The following is a 20,712-nucleotide window of genomic DNA, read 5'->3' as shown; positions in this document are numbered from 1 at the left end:
TTTTGTGTCACGGTGCGCGCGCATCGTCAAAATTTCACTCTCATCAATTTTTCATAACGCGCCTAAAGAAGTATAACTTGAAAAATTAAACATTAAAGATTAAATGCAAGACTATTGGTATATCGAATTTTGACTCACCTGTCTTTTGTGCGTTTCACTAACGAACTAACGTCAAGTGTCACAGAAATGAAATGAACATTTTTGAGTGCTTACCCCTTCGATCAATAATAGTACTAGATTAAGGATCAGGATCAGGAACAAAAATAAGACGCTCGAGTGGCCACGTTTGCAGACACGAAAACATCTTCATTTCTTAGAAAAAAGGTTTAATAATGTTACTTGATAATGACTTCAGTTTATTATAAACCTTAATGCTTAAACATAAAGTTTAATTACCATTGCAAAATATATTTATTTAGGTCCTTTCGTCAGAGAAAGAATAGGAATAAATTTAAAATGTCACTTGAACATAAAAAGTCATCAGTACAAAAATATTTATTCTAAAATGATACATAAACACTAATTTATAAGGTTAAAAATATTTGTTTAAACTTTCTTTTTCGGGCCGTTTTTGAAGCGGTAATCGGGAATCTAGTAGTATTATTGATCGAAGACTTACCCTCTTAAATTAACAAAAAACAAATTGTTCTGAGAAACTGCCACACGAAATTGTCATGCGCGGTACAAAAATCGCCTGTTATCGGTCTGCTTAGGTTTGGGCCAAATTCCGTGCCGCTGACTGTATATAGTATAATATAAGTATAAACAAAATAGTATATATGCATGTGTGTGTCAAATACATGGTAGTGTGTGTAATGTTTTTTTTATTGATTTAAAGTATTGTTTATGCATAATTTAAAAAAAAATTTTAAAATTCTGCACCTATCTGTTCTGCACGTATTAATATATAGATAAATAAATAAAAGCTAATTGCGTCACTTATCGCCATCAGTAGAAGTCTCAAGTATTTTTTTTATTTTTTAATAAAGCATTTTTATTACATACAAGGTTAAGTCGGCTTCAATTTTATTCGAGCAAAAAAATAAATTCAAAAGAGATTCTGTGATTTTACTATGATTTATTGAGCTTGGCTTCAAATGTTCGTAAACTTGTGCAAATACTAATAATATGGTAAACATTTACATATTTGGCCGTGATGAATTATAAATTAAAGTTAGTGCTTCTATGTAGCTTAGGTTTAATCAAGATCTAAGACTTGTGTTCATGTCGCTATAAGTTCTGAATCATAAACATTCCATCATCAAGTAGACAGCCAATGAACTATTTTATTTCCAACTAGTTGACCCGGCAGACTTCGTTGTGCCTCGATCGATAAATAAAAGACCTAAGCTTTTGAATAAAATAAACTTAAAACAAACAAAAGGAATCCATCCAACGGGAGACACACCAAAGGAAAAACAAAATTGTTATTTTTATTTAATTCCGAGCATTTATATATTTATCTACCTTTTAAACCTTCTCTGGACTTCCACAAGTAATTCAAGACCAAAATTAGCCAAATCGGTCCAGCCGTTCTCGAGTTTTAACGAGACTAACGAACAGCAATTCATTTTTATATATAGAGACTAGCTGACCCGGCAGACTTCGTAGTGCCTCAATCGATAAATAAAAGACCTAAGCTTTTGTATAAAATAATCTTAAAACAAACAAAAGTAATCCGTCCGACGGGGGACACATCAAAACAAAATTGTTATTTTTATTTAATTCCGAGCATTTTCTTATTTATCTATCTACCTTTTAAACCTTCTCTGAACTTCCACAAATAATTCAAGACCAAAATTAGCCAAATCGGTCCAGCCGTTCTCGAGTTTTAACGAGACTAACAGCAATTCATTTTATATATATAGAGATAAATGGTTACCCAATGTATCAAAAATCAAGACAGTAAACCAGGACATAAAGATCGCAACGCAAATCTGCAATTAAATTAGAATAATGCCTATCTCATTGACCAGGATCGTTTTGTGTTCCAGCAGAAATATAGGACCGTATGGTAGCGGTGGTTAATCTATTAGCCTTTTTTATTGCATAGATTCGTGGACGAGGTCACAGCCCACCTGGTGGTAAGTGATTATCGGAGCATGGGCGTCTATGGAGACGTCTATAACTTAAGTGCCGCCACCCACCTTGAGATATGAGTTCTAAGATCTCAGTATCGGCACAACGGCTGCCCCACCCCTCAAACTGAAACGCATTACTGCTTCACGACGGAAATAGGCAGGGTGGTGGTACCTACCTGTGCGGACAAAATACCCTACTCTTAATTCATCACTTTTTATTCTGACTTAATTTTAATAAGCAATTTAGTCACTATTATAACTAAGATTAATAGTTTAAATCAAATCAAATCAATCAAAAAATTTTTATTCTACATAAATGAAAGTACATACTTGTTGAATGTCAAAAAGAACTACCGCCAATTCACAAAAACTAGCCTCCGTCCTGAGAAGAACTGGAAGAGACTCAGCGGCCATATTGTCTTTTTTCTTTCTTTGTTTTAATATTATTTTTTTTTTAAATATTAATTTTAACAATGAGTATTACAAGGTAACAATTATTGCAATATTGAAATGCCCGGAGCGAGCAACTCATTCCCACTTTGTGCAATCTTCTAGATAATCATTGACTTTATAGTAAACTTTATTGCACAGATGTTCTTTAATAGTTTTCTTAAGCCTATGTATATGTAGGTTCTGAACATCTTGTGGGATTTTGTTGTACAGGCGCACAGACAAACACCCGAATGAATTTCGTATCTTATGTAACCTACTCATCGGCACAACAAGCCTGTGTTTGTTCCTAGTATTTCTATTATGTATGTCCGACTTTGTAGGAAACTCCTCAATATGTTTACGAACATAAATCATTAGCATCCACAGGACTTGCTAAATCGACAAGTATTTAGTTTTAATTTGGCTAAGAACCAATGATCTTTCTTGCACACCTTAATGCGTACGCTTTTATTTTAACAGGGAGCGACTACGTCAGCAAGTGAGTGTAATGGAGCGAGAGATAATGCTGAGCAAGAAACAGGCGGAGTCCGACAAAAGAGAAATAGAGAACTTGAACAGGGAGAAGGATATAATGAACAAGAACATGCAGAAGATACAGAGTGAGTTTAGTGAATTTTGTTATATTTTCTTTTTTGTTTATTTGCTTTTCAAACTTTAGTCGTCGTAGGTTGTATTATAATGTCTTTGCAAACACAAAAGTACACAAAGAAAGTTTTTATTTATATACAAAGAAGAAGAAAGTAAACAAGAAATAGATATTCCAAGCAACACAACCGCTGCTTGTGAATTTAATTTTGTTTAGTGTTAATAATGTTTTGTGTGATTGTGTTATAAATAATAAAATAAATAAATAAATAAATATTTACTAACAATCACGCCACGTTAACTGGTCCCGTGATAAGTTCGTAAAGAACTTGTGTTACAGGTACCAGATAACGGAAATAAATGTAAGATTTTTATTATACACATACATATATTTAATATACATTTGGAGTAGTAGATCCAAGTCTGCAGTTCGCTGTAGCACGTAGGTGGGCAGGATCGACCGGTGAAACACTACCCTCTCACAGAAAATCAGCGTGAAGTGGGGGCCTCCTAGAGGCCACCGCGTTTCGACTGGTGAGTGAGAGTCCCGGCGCCCTTATCCCTCTACCTCGGGGCCCAAATGGCAACTGGCACTTTCATTATACTACACGTATCGCAACAGATTTTCTAGGGACTGTTGCGTTGCGTGTGGGAATGAGTATCAGTTGGCCCCTTCCTGTCTTTTTATTCCCTGTCCCACAATTCCTCACCCTCTGTGACCTTTCTCCTTCCCTTTCCTTCCCCACCCCTTATGCTATTTTTGATTTTTGTGATGGCGACGAGTGATACAAATAAAATACCCCAGGAGGGTACCAGTCTCTTAGAGACTGGAGAATCCCTCTCTGAGCGAGAGCGAGAGATGCTATCCTCTCGCTCTGGCTCAGGCTGCCCATCGTATTCTGGGGGGGCACATCAAGCGTCGTTTATCACAGCTGCTGGGTGCAAACTGAGCCCAATAACGAGGAAGTCCCCCTCCACTTTAGCAGTGGATTTTTCTAACATCAGGGGACTTCACTCGAACTTAAATGCCGTCCACCACCATCTCGAGACGGAGAGGCCAGATTTGCTTTTCCTGACGGAGACGCAGATTTCCTCCCCAACTGACACTTCATATCTAAAATACCCGGCCTATAGCTTGGAGCATATTTTTGTGCCACGCGCAGGCGTGTGTGTGTACGTCAGGGAGGGAATTTGTTACCGTAGGCTCAGCAGTCTTGAAGGCAGAGACCTGTCGACCCTTTGGGTGCGCGTCGATTGTGAGGATCACATTCGCGTCTACGCGTGCCTTTACAGGTCTCATAGCGGAAATTCGGAAATTGACCGGCTCTTCGAGCACCTGCAGGAGCACTGACAAAATACTTGAGCAGATTCCTACCGCAGAAATTGTGGTTTTGGGCGACTTTAATGCCCACCACTCTGACTGGCTTGGGTCAACACGTACTGACCATGCGGGAAGGTCTGCTCACGATTTTGCCATTGCCAATGGTCTGACGCAGATGGTACCTTCTCCCACACGTGTGCCGGATGTGGAAGACCATTCGCCTTCCTTATTGGACCTTCTGCTGACCTCTCGCCCCGAACCCATTCGGGTATGGGTCGATGCTCCTCTCGGGTCATCGGACCATTGCCTAGTTCGGAGCGTGGTGCCTCTCACCGTCTCGTCGCAACCACTTCCATCTGGTAGACGACGTGTTTGGCACTACAGGTCGGCAGACTGGGACGGGATGCGCTCTTTCTTTGCATCCTACCCATGGGGGCAGATTTGCTTCAAGTCAGAGGATCCTAGCACCTGCGCTGACTCGGTTGTCGGCGTCGTGCTGCCGGGCATGGAATTGTTTGTTCCTAGCTCAGCGGTACCCGTCGGTGGCAGGTCTCGGCCCTGGTTTGGTGGGTCCTGCCGTGACGCACATCGTCGCAAGCGGGAATGCTACCAGGCTTGGGCTAGGGCAAAGGCCGCTAAGGATGTAAACTCTGACTCACTCAAGAAGAAGTACAACTGTGCTTCCAGGTGCTTTAAGAGGCAAATTGCATTGGCAAAATCAAATTACGTTGGGAGAATTGGCGAGAGACTGCCATCTGGCTCTCGTGCGTTCTGGTCTCTCGCCAAGGCTGTCCAGGGTAATTTCTGTCGGTCGACGCTTCCACCTTTGCGCGGGGAGGATGGTTCATTGGCCTATTCCGCAAGGGAGAAAGCCGATCTTCTTGGCTCTATCTTTGCGGAAAACTCGACTCTTGACGACAGGGGGAACACTCCTCCTACCATCCCGAGGTGTGAAACCACAATGGCGGACATCCGCTTCACACAGTGTGCTGTACGGAAAGCACTATTCTCCCTGGATGTCAACAAGTCGAGTGGGCCCGATGGAATATCTCCTATTGTGCTGAAGGTGTGTGCTCCAGAGCTGGCACCGGTTTTAACGCGCTTATTCAGACACTCTTATGTCCTCGGCGTTGTCCCACATTCATGGAAGACGGCTCTAGTACACCCGATCCCTAAAAAAGGCGACCGCTCAGATCCGTCCAACTACAGGCCTATCGCTATCACCTCCTTACTCTCCAAAATTATGGAATCCATAATTAACCGCCAGCTCATGGGCTACCTGGAAGAGCACCAGCTGATCAGCGACCGCCAATATGGCTTCCGCAAAGGCTGATCAGCTGGTGATCTTTTGGCTTTACTAACTCACCGTTGGGCGCAGGCGGTTGAGAGTAGGGGTGAGGCACTAGGCGTTAGTTTGGACATTGCGAAAGCCTTCGATCGGGTTTGGCATAAAGCCCTACTATCGAAGCTTCCTTCCTATGGGCTTCCTGAGAGACTTTGTAGGTGGATCGGCAGTTTCCTTGCGGAACGGAGAGTTAAAGTCGTCGTAGACGGCTCATGTTCGGACCCCCGGACCGTAAATGCTGGTGTTCCCCAAGGCTGCGTGTTATCCCCGACATTGTTCATTCTGCATATCAATGATTTATTGCATACCAGTGGCATTCATTGCTATGCGGATGACAGTACCGTGGATGCACTGTATTTCGGCCGCAGCAATATCTCTCGGGATCACGTCGATGAGTGTCGGAACAAACTTGTGTCTGAAATCGAATCATCCCTTATGAAGATTTCCGATTGGGGGGGACTAAATCTAGTCCAGTTTAACCCTTCTAAGACTCAAGTTTGCGCGTTTACCGCTAAAAAAGCCCCCTTTGTCGCATCGCCACTCTTCGGAAACACTCACCTTTGTGCCAAGCCGAACATGGGCATTCTGGGCGTAGACATTTCGAGTGTTGTCCGGTTTGGCGGTCATTTGGAGAGCAAGGCTAAAATGGCCTCCAAAAAACTCGGAGTACTCAACAGGGCCAAACAGTACTTCAAGCCGGCTCACCGCCTTAAGCTGTATAAGGCGCAGGTGAGGCCTCACATGGAGTATTGTTGCCACCTTTGGGCCGGTGCTCCGGGTTATCAGCTATCTCCATTTGACCGAATCCAACGTAGGGCATCTCGGATTGTCGACGATCCTGAACTTGCCGATCGGCTAGATCCTTTGGCACTGCGTAGGGATCTATCTTCCCTATGCATACTTTACAGAATCTACAATGGGGAGTGTTCCGAGGAGTTGTTCAATTTAATAGAAGCCGCTGATTTTCGCAACCGATCGTCTCGCCGGAACTATCATCCACACCATCTGGATGGTTGGCGTTCCACTACAATGCGTTTTAAAAACAGTTTTCTGCCACGCACAGTAAATCTCTGGAATTCGTTGCCATCAGCGGTCTTCCCCAACAACTGCGACATTGGGTTATTTAAGAAAAGAGCATATTCTTATCTGAAGGGTAGGCAACGCACTGGCGCAAACGCTGGTGACCGTGGGCGGCGGTGAATCACTTACCATCAGGTGACCCGTCTTGCTCGTTTGCCTCTTAGTTGTTATAAAAAAAAAAAAAAAAAAATACATCCATAACCCTGGAAAAGACATTTATATTTATCATACAAATATCCTCCCTTGGCGGGATTCGAACCCGCGACCCCCTTGTGTAGTGACCATGTCACTTACCACTACACCAGACGGACGTTAAATGAATATAATAAATGAATGTGTTGATATAAAATAAAGTATATATGTATTATTGTGTAGTGTAATTATAATAAAATATTATAAAATAAATAAATACATGTGAGTCACCCACAGAACTATGATGAATAGGGGGAGATACTAAAAGGATTGATTTGATTTTGAATAAACATATCCTGTATCATCCCTAGTCATGGCTAATAAAGGTTATGATTTTGAACACAAACTGCAAACAAAAAGTCCGTAGCCTAAAGGGTGTCTGCCATATGTTTAGTGGCTACTGTTTAGTGACACATAGGCCTCAACAACCTCTAAACGCAGGATTAAAGCTTTTTATTTAATTATTGCATAGATGGTTGGACGAGCTCACAGCCCACCTGGTGTGTTAAGTGGTAACCGGAGCCCATAGACATCTACAATGTAAACGCCGCCACCCACCTTGAGATATGAGTTCTAGCATCTCAGTATAGTTACAACGGTTAGCCCGCCCTTCAAACCGAAACGCATTACTGCTTCACGGCAGAAATAGGCAGAGCGGTGGTACCTACTCGTGCAGACTCACAAGAGGTCCTACCACCAGTAATTCCGCAAATTATAATTTTGCGGGTTTTTTTATTACACTATGTTATTCCTTCACCGTGGAAGTTAATCGTAAATATTTGTTGAGTACGTATTTCATTAGAAAAATTGGTACCCGCCTGGGCCACAACGGCTTCAAAAATATTTTTTTTTTTATTGCCCTTGTAGGCAGACGAGCATACGGCTTAAAATAAAATGGACCATTGCTTTTTTTATCGCCCGTGAGTAAAAGAGTGCACAGCCAATCTGGTGTTATAATAAAATGGACCTTTCCTTTTTTTATCGCCGTGAGTAAAAGAGTGCACAGCCAATCTGGTGTTAACCTGTTACCTGAGCCAAAGTTGTCGCAAACGTGAAATTAACCTCCGATCCATCAAGGTTCCGCCTGAATTTTATATTAAATTATATGGAAACTGTCCCATGATTCTTCGCTCCAAATATAGACATGTTAACGTTACCGCCTGCGAGTTCCTAATACACCGCACCTACAGCAGAAAACTGACTTATAGACTTACTAATCGACGCTGTCAGATGTGTAATTTAGAAAGAACAAAACACATTTTCACGGGATAAAGAGTTCTTTATGTCACTTTCTTCACAAAATACCAGCCGTTTTATCACATTCCAACGAACTGTTATGTTCATTGTAACAGATATACCTAAGTTTTCCCATGCTCATATTGTTTCCCTCAACTCTGATCGGGTTCTGACCCCGGCCGGTGATCGGACGTCAGCTGAGAGAGTGCAAGATGAGTCGTCTGGTGCGGTAAGGCCCTAAAAACATCCTTGAGTCGGTCGTCTGCTCCTAACATCTGCAGAGAGTCAAGTCCAACATAACCCGCATGCCCCCAGACGCGGAAACCTCATAGGAAGCTCGGTCCCTACCCAAAAAAAAGCGGTCATATTGTTTACCATTATAGAGAGTATCTTAATCCGGGTCACAAACCATACTCGTAGGTAATTCGATACGCAACTCTAAGTCATTCTTGCGTGATGAGTAACAAACCGATGATCTATTGAGGTTCGTGGGAATCCGCTGGCTCCAAGCAGCGCAGGACCGATCTTTGTGGCGAGAATTGTGGGAGGGCCATTCCAGCAGTGGACGTAGAGGGTAACAAATATCTGGTATACGAACTGGCTATTACTTACCGTAGACAGTAAATCGTCAAACCTATCTATAAACTTCAGACCTTAGGTCTAACTTGCATCGAAATAAGGGCTATCACACCATTGAGATTACAGCGCTTGAGTAGGCCTCAAAAGAAACCCACTCGTAGCTTGCACCATCACTTACATTTCATTGTCGCTTCTTTTGACGCGCCAAGAATGACTACGCATTTCGTATAATCAAATTGTGTTTACCCAATGAAATTTGAACCATAACAACCGAAGCCTCAAGATTTAGCTTAGATTCGTGAAATACATTTTTTTATTGCCCTTGTAGGCAGACGAGTATACGGGCCACCTGATGGTAAGTGGTTACCGTCGCCCATGAACTTCAGCAATGCCAGGAGCAGAGCCAAGCCGCTGCCTACCGTAACCAAGCCGCTGCCTACATTTTCTCTTTTGTTACATTATTGATATTCGACAATTTTTAATTACTTTCCAACTTGTAAAATAATTAAATGATAACACTAAGCCTTCGCTAGAGTAATATGTTATAAATTATAATAAAAAATCGGCTGACACACAGTAGTCAATGCGTTATGTTAATTTTTAAATGGCAAAGATTAATAAAACCTAGTTCATTCACATATGTAGCTGTTAAGTTTTATACACATTAATAAAAAAATGGATCACTTTATCTTTGAAAATACAACTGGTTTTTAAATAGATACTATAGTTTTTAACTTACTGGTGGTAGGACTTCTTGTGAGTCCACGCGGGTAGGTACCACCGCCCTGCCTATTTCTACCGTGAAGCAGTAATGCGTTTCGGTTTGAAGGGTAAGGCAGCCGTTGTAACTATACTGAGACCTTAGAACTTAAATCTCAAGGTGGGTAGCGCATTTACATTGTAGATGTCTATGGGCTCCAGTAACCACTTAACACCAGGTGGGCTGTGAGCTCGTCCACCCATCTAAGCAATAAAAAAAAAGGCTTATATTAGCTTGGTATGTATGGATGCACGTGTGTATGTATGTTTGTATGTAACACAATCTTTTAACTACTGCGAACGAGAATCGAGAATCAGTAGTAAGATATCTCGCTCGATTTCGAGATGTAGGATATACTAACTTATTAAAATTATAATATTGTCGTCGACAGACGAGGCAATGGAGAACTTGCAAATGTTGAACCTCCAGGAACAGCGGCGGAAGCAGCTGGAACACGAGCTGGAGATAAACGCGACCCAGATCAACAAGCAACGTCTCATCATACGACAACTAGAAAAAGATAAAGACAGGTATACAACATATTTTAAAAGCGACTATTTTCACAAAATGTTATTAAAAAGTCGCATCCCAAACGAAATGTGGTGCTGGAGAAGAATGCTGCAAATATCGTGGACGGAGTTCAGAACGAATCAGTCAATTCTACAGGAACTCGGCATCAAGCAGCGACTATCCTCCATCGTTCAGGGTCGCATTCTCACTTTCTTCGGGCATGTGTCGCGGCGGGGTGACGACTCAGTTGAGCGCCTTGTGGTGCAGGGCATGATAGAGGGTACAAGACCGCGCGGAAGATCACCGTTACGATGGACCGACCAAATAAAGGCAGCTCTAAACGGTCCCGTTAACGAGTGCACAAGAAGGGCCGCGGTACGCGAGGAATGGCGACGTCTTGTGAAGCGCACCACCAACCGAAGTGATGAGAAGAAATCCCAAATGAATAGTTAAGGAATAGTTTAGGCATTTGTTTGTTGTTGTTTCCGAGTTTTTTAGAAACACATGACACATTTTTTAATGGTGGTAGGTATACCACCCTTCCTATTTCTGCCGTGAAGCAGTAATGCGTTTCGGTTTATTTATTTATTTATTTATTTAAATAAGTACTGCCACATCACAAACATCTAACATTGAAAATAAATTTAAACTATTTAATTTATGGCCTGATGCATGTGACAACAATGGCGTACATAGCATTGGCAATTCATCGGCTCGAAAATGGAATACAATAATAATAATAATAATAATAAAAAAACAGTACTATTTGTTGAAATATTAATAAAAATGTCTAAAAATGTCATGTCATATCGAAAAGAAGAAAAGAAGAAATGTTAATATGATGTCAAGTAACAACAAGTCAGTTATAGAACAAGAAATGATCAACGATTAAAGTTAAAGTTAAGGTCCCTTTTCCTCTCTTTTCCTACTCTGTCCTTAAATACACGTAACTTGTCGTGGAACACATCAAGATCGGGCATCACTGTGATAAGGGAATGATACTCATCAATTATTCTACGGAGAGGTGCCTGCCGTCCCAAATTAGATTTTACAGGTGGGGTGTAGAAAATATATTTGAGTTTCCCGCGAGGATAGGTACGGGGAACCCTCAAAGGCATGTTCTCTAGAAAGTAGCTACACTGATATTGACCGCTTACGACTTTGTGGAAGAAGGACATGTCCAATAAAAGTCTCCGTTCACGAAGAGAACACATTCGAAACCTAATTAGGCGCTCTTTGTAAGGATTTCTGTGCGAAAAACCGCTAGAATTATAAGCTAAATGCCTAGTGAACGCTCTTTGAATGCTCTCAACGCGTTGCGAATGCACGGCATAATACGGATTCCATACAACGCTGGCGAACTCAAGATGACTGCGCACCAAGGTTTGGTAAAGCAAGATTTTGGTGCGCTGACGCCTAAATCCGCCCGAGTTACGTTTCAAAAATCCGAGCATTTGAGCTGCTTTTGTGACAGACTTGTTAATGTGCGAGGTGAATTTAAGTTGACTGTCAACTATCACGCCAAGATCTCGGATTTCGTTAACTTCTGCCAGTGCTGTACCATCAAGCTTATATTCCGTAGCAAGTTGCTTTCTTTTTCTAGTGAATTTAATGTGAAAGCATTTATTTGCGTTGAGTGTCATACTGTTACAGCGACACCATTGTAGGATCGCATCTAGGTCACTTTGCAATTGGCGACAGTCGACAACAGAAACTATGGTTTTGTATATCTTGAGGTCATCGGCAAATAGTGACACCTTACAGTGACTTACTTTATCGACTATGTCGTTAATAAAGATTATGAAAAGAAGGGGTCCCAAATGTGATCCCTGGGGCACACCGGTATCTGCAAAATAAGTTTTTGAGTTAAATCCATTTACAGACACCGACTGAGGTCTCTGTTGCAAGTAAGATTCGAACCATTTCAAAAGTGGGCCATCCACACCGAACCCATATAATTTCCTCAAAAGAATTGAATGGTTAACTCGATCAAAAGCACTGCTAAAGTCGGTGTAGATGGCGTCAACCTGCCTGCCTGAGTCAACTTCATTAGACACATTGGAAATATAAGGGACCAAGTTAGTGACGATTGAGCGACCACGTCTAAAACCGTGCTGTGAATCCGAGATGCTACTGTCCACAAGCCGAAAGATTACAGGATAGACAATCGATTCAAATAGTTTAGAGAAGCAAGACAGGATGGAAATAGGGCGATAGTTTTTAACATCAGAATTTTCTCCTTTCTTAAAGACTGGTACAATGCGCGCTTTTTTCCACTCGGACGGAAATGTCCCATCCGCTAATGATCGGTTAAATATTAAGGACAGAGGCAGAGCTACAGCAGAGCCGCATCTTTTCACAAATACCGGCGGAATCCCATCCGGGCCAGCACCCTTCGCAGAGTCGATCCTTTTGATCGCTTTAAGCACCTCAATTTCTTCGATAGCCAATGAACACAACATCCGTTGTGGGGACCCGCAGCACTGAGATTCAAGCGTAAAGTTATCCGGAGGCGTTGAGCTGGGCAAGTAAATTGAGGCAAAATGTTCTGCAAAAAGATTCACAATGTCAGGGCCTGTTTTTACTACCTGATCTTTCAAGTTCATAGATGCAGGTATGGATGAGTCACTACCTCTTTTATGTTTAATAAAGCTCCAGAAAAGCTTAGGGTTTTTAGGGATATTAGCTTCGATGTTATTCCTATAATCTGAATAGCATTTATCGTACATTGCGTGGCATCTAGAGCGGAGCAGACGGTATTCAATTTCGTCTCTAGGGTTTCTGTATTTATTGAACCTTTTCCGAATTTTTTCCTTTTCTTGTAATAGTTTAATGAAGGAGGTGCTGAACCATTTAGGGAACTTAGATTTATTAAGGGTTTGTTTCGGCACATATTCTTCTAAGAGATCGTCCACTATTTTGTAAAATTTTATAAGCATTAAATCAATATTTTCACAGCCCGATAACTTTGTTTGCCAATCAACACCTTTCAGATTTTTAACTATGGATGGATAATCTGCTCTATAGAAGTTATATCTAGGCTTGCATTTGGGCTTAAGATAGACAAGTTTATTGTAGGGCAAATTCAACAGTAGATTAGGATGCTGCTTATAACATTTGCTCAGCTCGCTCGAAGGGCTCACAACATATGCATCTCGGCAGCTGGTTATAACCAAATCTAAAAACCTGTTGTCACTATTTGCAATTGCATTGACTTGAAAGAGATTGTTAATGAAAACAAAGTCAGTAATAGAATGTCCCAGAGGAGAGTTATGGTTTGAGGGTACCATATAATTACTATCCTTATGAGGGTCCCAACTGATAAAACCCAAGTTAAAATCACCTAAAATAACAAGATCATCGGCCCGATCGGCAATATTATCTGCCCTATCTAAAAAATACTTGAGAGTTTCGGTTTTAACTGGTGGAGGAAGATATACAACGCATATAGCAAGCTTCCTAGTACTTGAGCCAATGTTAATATGCAAAATGACCCACAAGTCCTCCACATTTGTTTCCCAACTCTTGACACGAGCAGACGGTATGTCCCTAGAAACAGCTAAGAGCACCCCACCGCCGTCTTTTTTAGAATTACCACTGCTTGATCGGTCCCGGCGATAAACAATGTATCTATCATCGATCAGTTCGTGATTAGAAATATTTGAGTTGAGCCAGGTTTCAGTAAATGCAATAATCTTATAATTCAACGTCAGAATATTTTTTGAAACCTCGTTAGTCTTAGTTCTAAGGCCCTGCACATTCTGGTAGTATATGTCAAGCATTGCGATCATCAAATACACCAATTCATTATTAGCAAAATACATTAACAACTTATACTAAAAGCTTAAGACTATCCACATTTTTAATTGCTATAGCTTGATGTTCCACTGTTTTCCGAGCAAAAATTCGCCCATTGCGAACCCATACAAATTTATAAGACATTTCCCGGGCTTTTATACGAGTTGCAGCGTGGAGCGATTTAAGTGCCGGAGTCAAATGTTCCGAAACGTAGACAGGGCTTACAGTTCCTCCAATTCCAAGATGCTGTGTACAAAGCTTCTTCTCGGGATCCTTATGATTAAATTTACTGACCGCGGCCAAAATGCTATCACGGGAACGAGGACTGCGTAGCTTAACAATCACTGGCCGAGGACGTGGATTGTCATTACTAATTTTAGCAACTCTGACAGCACGTTGTATATCTTCGTTAGTGAGCGGATTTTCAATAACTTTGGATAATTGAATGACGGTAGTGACCAAATTCTCAGATCGACTTTCCGGGATACCATTTATTTCAATATTTGATTCTCTCATATGTAGTTCAACAACGTTCAGCCTAGCAGTGAGATCTCTAATGGTTGTTTTAAGCCTCTCGTTATCACATTTTAGTTCAGTGATAGTTGAAGTTTCACTTTCGAATTTAGATTTCATCTCTTCATACTTTGTGCTCATAAATTCAAGAGAGTCTCGGAAACCATCTATCTTGTCGAGCACATTTTTAAACTCGGTCACTACAATTTTTTTAATGGTGGTGTTCAAGGCGGTAGATATTTCCTGTTGTAGAATCCCACGTAGCCTATTTTCAGTAACATAATTAGGTTCCAGGAGTTGTGACGATCGCGGTTGCAGCTCAAGAGATGGTTGCGGTTGCAATTTCGGCGGCGACTTCTGAGATGATTGCGTTGCTGCTTTCTGTGATGGCTTTGGCGGTAATTTCTGCTGCTGTTTCTGCAGTGGCCTCTGCGATGGTTTCGGTGATGATTTCGTGGGCCTTTTGCGGACAGTGACATTGGATTGTCCCTGTACATCCTCTTCTTGACTTTTTGCGTCCGAGTATGGAGTCGAACGCACAGGAGTGTTAATGTTGCCAGTTTTTGGCTCCTTGCTGCAGCATTCAGGACACTTCCATGACGCTTTATGTTTAGCGTCCATTAGCTCATAATCAAAGGAGGCAACATTTGCACAAACAAGGTCATATTTAGCCTTACATCTGCAGCATCCAAGACAAGGGTCGTTGCCGAGAACATTACGACATCCAGAACATTCATCAATCGATGCCATTGCGGTTAGGTTGTTTGAAAACAATATATAAAAAAAGAAAAGAAAAGAAGAACCCAAAAAGTCAATGTCAATAGTGAGGTCCGAACCGGCGCCACACCGCGCACAATTGTACGACCCGGCCGTTTCTAAATCTGGGCTATTAGTATATTACAAACTACGGTGAAAAACAGTTCTATTAGTGGCAAGTTTATACGCAGAAATAATGCAGTGACAAGGTAGATTTAAAAATTTAGTAATTTGCAATATCACTTTGTTTGAGTCTCACTCTTCCACTGATTCCAATCAATCACCACTATTATCTTGCACACAAATGTTAAAGTCAGCCACAATTCATCAATTTATTTAACAATAGACACAGTTTCAAAGCTTGATATTACACCGTTTACACAAACATCCAAGTCTAGAATAAGTGAATTGAAAATTTTAAAGTGTTCTATGATTGTTCTAAGTGTTCCGTTAAATATTTATCATATAGAATGTCCACAATTCTTCTTTTCTTCAAATTCGACTTGCGGAGAGTATTCGGCGATAAGCAAATTTCGTCTTCATCAAGTATTGTAGGTATATAAATTAAGAATAAGCAGTGAATTAATTTAGTGCGTAGCCGTTTTTCTCGATGTGAGTATTTATTTCCACGTATCTCAAGCACATACCGTACTGGATGGAATAATTTTAAACGGTTATTTATAAATGTTGTTAACTTATTATAATGGTTATACGTGCGCGCGCTAAAGCCTTGTTCGGACTAGGCGAGTATTTTAGTCGAGTACCGAGTAATTTAGTGGCTAAACTACTCGCTACTGGCCCGAAAAAATAGAACAAAGTGGATTGACTTGATTAAATTATTTACTAACCTACTCGACTAAATTTTTGGTGCTCAGACACATTTAGCTACTAAATTACTCGGTACTCGACTAAAATACTCGCCTAGTCCGAACAAGGCTTAAGAGACGTCCGTACAGGTCAATTCACAATTCACTTGATTTGAAGGGTTTGAAGGGCGGGGCAGCCGTTGTAACTATACTTAAGACCTTAGAACTCATGTCTCAAGGTGGGTGGTGGCATTCACGTTGTAGATGTCTATGGGCTTTTGTAACAACTTAACTCCAGGTGGGCCGTGAGCTCGCCTACCCAACTAAGCAATAAATTAAAAAATAACTAAAAAAAAAAGGGATCGGATGACCGTGCGTGATTTGTTCCCAGTTATTATTATTTATTATACATACAAATTGCTGCATACTTATAAATATACAACATTAAAAATATAACACAAATTGTTCAATTCAAAGAAACATCGAGTATTAGTATATAGTAGAGTAAAACCAAAGTGCGCTTGGTGCGGGCACTGATCTTTCCCATATTCCTCTACGGAGCGGAGACATGATGCATGAAAAGCCGGGATATCAAAAAGATCGATGCCTTTGAAATGTAGGTGTGGCAGAGGATGCTGCGAATACCGTGGACGGCCATGAGAACAAACGAGTCCATTCTAAGGCAGCTAGACATCCGAAAAAGGCTCTCTTCCATCTGCCGGGAACGTGTTTTGAGCTTCTTCGGACACATCATGCGGTCTCCCAGACATTGATTAGAGAAGCTCATAATTGCGAGTCGCATAGAGGGCAAGCGCGCCGTGGGCAGAACACCAGACAGATAGTCAGATCTAGCAAGAGACGCACTCAGTGGTAGTCTGTAACATGCGGTCCATGCCACCCATGATCGAGCACAGGGGAAGAACGTCACATGTGGTCGCGATCCTCAGTAGTGAGGGAACGATATAGAAGTAGATTAGTAATAGAAATAAAAAATTGGTTTTAATTTAATCACAGCACACACATACTTAATTAATTCTTTTAAATTCTAATTAATTGTAGGAAGCGGGTCGAGAACAGAAGAATTTTCAAAAATAATTTTTAAATAATCTAGTTTTTTATCTATAAGTTCTTGACTTTTCGATAATGTATTTTAGATCAAATGCCCAAAGAAGTCTTTGACTAAAAGCATTGCATAAAGATCTAGATGATGTTAATGGTTAATAATAATTTGAAATGAAACTATGGCATTCGACTTTGTGCTTCCTAATATACTTTTATATACCTACTTATAGATATGGAATACTTCAGAATGGATAAGCAATAAAAGCCCGCAATAAAAGCTATGCAATAGCATATGCAATGCTTTAGGGGGTCGATTGCTTCCCGCTTCCGTAGGTTTAACCCACGATTCCCTACAAGTGACCCCTGGGTGGTGCTAAACGGGAGCCGAATACATAATCGATGGTAGGACCTAGTCCGACTGGCTGGCAACCACCCTCCAACTAGAGTCCGCCGCCAAATAGCCTAGCTGTGTTCCGGCGTGTGGGTTGGAGAGCCAGTTTTATTCCTTCCCTTTCCTCATCCTTGTTCGGGGTGAATCTTGATGATACCTGGAACATGCGGAGCAGACGTGCGTGCAAGCTCGCGGGACGTGATTGTTTGACGAGGGTATAGGGAGACCCAGTGAAACGGTGTTCGCCGCCGCCCGCCGGTCAGTTGGGGACCTGAACCCGGGTGTCACTACTAAACTCCGCCCCGGGAAGCTGTCCCGCCAACCGGTGTAAAATCCTGTCGTGCGGTCGTCGTGCCGGAGTCGGAGACCGGAGTGGATCCCGGCGATCGCACGCAGGGTGGACTGGGGGCCCTTCCATGCCCTGCGTCAGTCTCTCACGCAACCCGTGGTCAAGTACGTACTGTGCTCCGCGCTTTATTCAGGTATTGTCATGATTTTGCCTCGAACTTCCTACCCCACCCAATCCCACTCTCCAAAAAAATAAATAAATATGACAGTTAAAAAAAGGAAAAGGGTTTTGTCGGCGATGCCCCATTCCACATTTAATGTGGATTTCAGCAATGTAAAGGGCCTACATAGTAACCTCGACGCCGTACACCATCATCTTGAGACGGCGCAGCCTGCCTTCCTTTTTCTGACGGAGACACAGATATCTGCTCCGGATGACACTTCGTACCTTGAATACCCCGGCTACGTATTGGAGCACCACTTCCTACGTAAAGCCGGGGTGTGTGTATTCGTCCGGGCTGATGTCTGTTGTCGCCGTCTACGAGGCCTCGAACAACGGGACCTGTCCATCTTGTGGCTGCGCGTAGATGACGGGGGTTGTACCCGAGTCTACGCATGCCTGTACAGGTCCCACAGCAGTGATGCAGGTTCAGCTCTGATAGAGCATGTGCAAGAGGGGACTAACCGTGCTTGAGCAGTACCCATCTGCGGAGGTGGTGGTTCTTGGAGACTTTAACGCTCACCACCAAGAGTGGTTGGGGTCCAGAACCACTGACCTCCCGGGTCGGGCTGCCTACGATTTCGCCCTGGCCTACGGCTTCTCCCAGCTGGTGACACAGCCCACCCGTGTCCCAGATATTGAGGGGCACGAGCCCTCCCTGTTGGACCTTCTGCTGACCACCGATCCGGCCGGATACAGTGTGGTGGTCGACGCTCCACTTGGATCGTCTGATCACTGCCTTATCCGTGCTGCGGTACCGATCTCTCGTCCTGGTCGTCGAATGACGACCGGGTATCGAAGAGTTTGGCGGTATATGTCAGCAGATTGGGATGGGTTGCGTGAATTTTACGCATCCTACCCATGGGGGCGGCTCTGCTTTTCCTCTGGTGATCCTGACGTCTGTGCGGACCGACTTAAAAACGTGGTGCTTCGGGGGATGGAACTGTTCATTCCTTCTTCCAAGGTGCCCGTCGGGGGTCGCAGTGGACCCTGGTATAACAATGCCAGTCGGGACGCTGCACGCCTCAAGCGGTCCGCATACGCGGCATGGAATGATGCCAGGAGACGCCAGGATCCTAATACCTCTGAGGAAAGGCGGAAATTTAACGCCGCTTCTAGGTCCTATAAGAGGGCTATTGCCAGGGCGAAGTCGGAGCACGTTGCCAGAATTGGCGAGCGACTGAAGAGCTATCCCGCCGGGAGCCGTGCTTTCTGGTCGCTCGCTAAGGCTGCAGAAGGTAACTTCTGCAGGTCTAGTCTCCCACCACTACGCAAGTCCGATGACAGTCTGGCCCATAGTGCGAAAGAGAAGGCTGACCTTCTGGTCAAACTCTTCGCCTCGAACTCGACTGTGGACGACGGGGGTGCCACACCACCGAACATCCTCCGGTGTGATAGTTCCCTGCCGGAGATCTGCTTTACACAGTGTGCAGTCAGGCGGGAACTCCGACTCCTGGACGTCCATAAGTCGAGTGGGCCGGACGGCATTCCTGCTGTGGTTCTGAAAAGGTGCGCCCCTGAGCTGACGCCTGCGCTAACGCGTTTGTATCGCCTCTCTTATTGCACTAACAGGGTTCCGTCTTCATGGAAGAACGCGCACGTCCACCCTATCCCCAAGAAGGGTGACCGGTCGGACACATCGAGCTATAGGCCTATCGCGATAACTTCCTTGCTTTCCAAGGTGATGGAGCGAATTATAAATATACAACTCCTGAAGTATCTTGAAGATCGCCAGCTGATCAGTGACCGACAGTACGGTTTCCGTCACGGTCGCTCAGCTGGCGATCTTCTTGTATACCTTACTCACAGGTGGGCTGAAGCCTTGGAGAGCAAGGGCGAGGCTCTTGCTGTGAGCCTTGATATCGCGAAGGCCTTCGACAGGGTCTGGCATATGGCACTTCTGTCGAAGCTACCATCTTACGGAATCCCCGAGGGTCTCTGCAAGTGGATCGCTAGCTTTTTGGATGGGCGGAGCATCACGGTCGTTGTAGACGGTGACTGTTCTGATACCATGACCATTAACGCTGGCGTTCCACAAGGTTCGGTGCTCTCCCCCACGCTTTTCATCCTGTATATCAATGACATGCTGTCTATTGATGGCATGCATTGCTATGCGGATGACAGCACGGGGGATGCGCGATATATCGGCCATCAGAGTCTCTCGAAGCGTGGTGCAAGAGAGACGATCAAAACTTGTATCTGAAGTGGAGAGCTCTCTGGGGCGAGTCTCCAAATGGGGTGAATTGAACTTGGTTCAATTCAACCCGTTAAAGACACAAGTTTGCGCGTTCACTGCGAAGAAGGACCCCTTTGTCATGGCGCCACAATTCCAAGGAGTATCCCTGTAACCTTCCGAGAGTATTGGGATACTTGGGGTCGACATTTCGAGCGATGTCCAGTTTCGGAGTCATTTGGAAGGCAAAGCCAAGTTGGCGTCCAAAATGCTGGGAGTCCTCAACAGAGCGAAGCGGTACTTTACGCCTGGACAAAGGCTTCTGCTTTATAAAGCACAAGTCCGGCCTCGCGTGGAGTACTGCTCCCATCTCTGGGCCGGGGCTCCCAAATACCAGCTTCTTCCATTTGACTCCATACAGAGGAGGGCCGTTCGGATTGTCGATAATCCCAATCTCACGGATCGTTTGGAAGCTCTGGGTCTGCGGAGGGACTTCGGTTCCCTCTGTATTTTGTACCGTATGTTCCATGGGGAGTGCTCTGAGGAATTGTTCGAGATGATAC

General features: G+C 43.2%; 2 protein-coding genes across 2 annotated transcripts in view; one reads left to right on the top strand and one right to left on the bottom strand.

The window, feature by feature from the left end:
* LOC114253104 (cilia- and flagella-associated protein 58) overlaps positions 1-20,712 on the top strand; it is a 69,335-nt gene that overhangs the window by 11,790 nt on the left and 36,833 nt on the right. Inside the window, exons 9-10 of the mRNA XM_089738867.1 lie at positions 2,994-3,133; positions 10,024-10,162. Coding sequence (XP_089594993.1) covers positions 2,994-3,133; positions 10,024-10,162 — 279 coding nt within the window. The remainder of the gene's footprint in view (positions 1-2,993; positions 3,134-10,023; positions 10,163-20,712) is intronic.
* On the bottom strand, positions 13,632-15,221 carry LOC114251738 (uncharacterized). Its single transcript, XM_028186121.2, has one exon. It carries the CDS (start codon positions 15,201-15,203, stop codon positions 13,974-13,976), a length of 1,230 nt encoding a protein of 409 aa, XP_028041922.2. The 5' UTR covers positions 15,204-15,221; the 3' UTR covers positions 13,632-13,973.

Source organism: Bombyx mandarina, chromosome 26, assembly GCF_030267445.1.
Source record: "Bombyx mandarina strain Sakado chromosome 26, ASM3026744v2".
NCBI lineage: Eukaryota > Metazoa > Arthropoda > Insecta > Lepidoptera > Bombycidae > Bombyx > Bombyx mandarina.
This window is presented reverse-complemented; position numbering and strand designations above follow the sequence as displayed.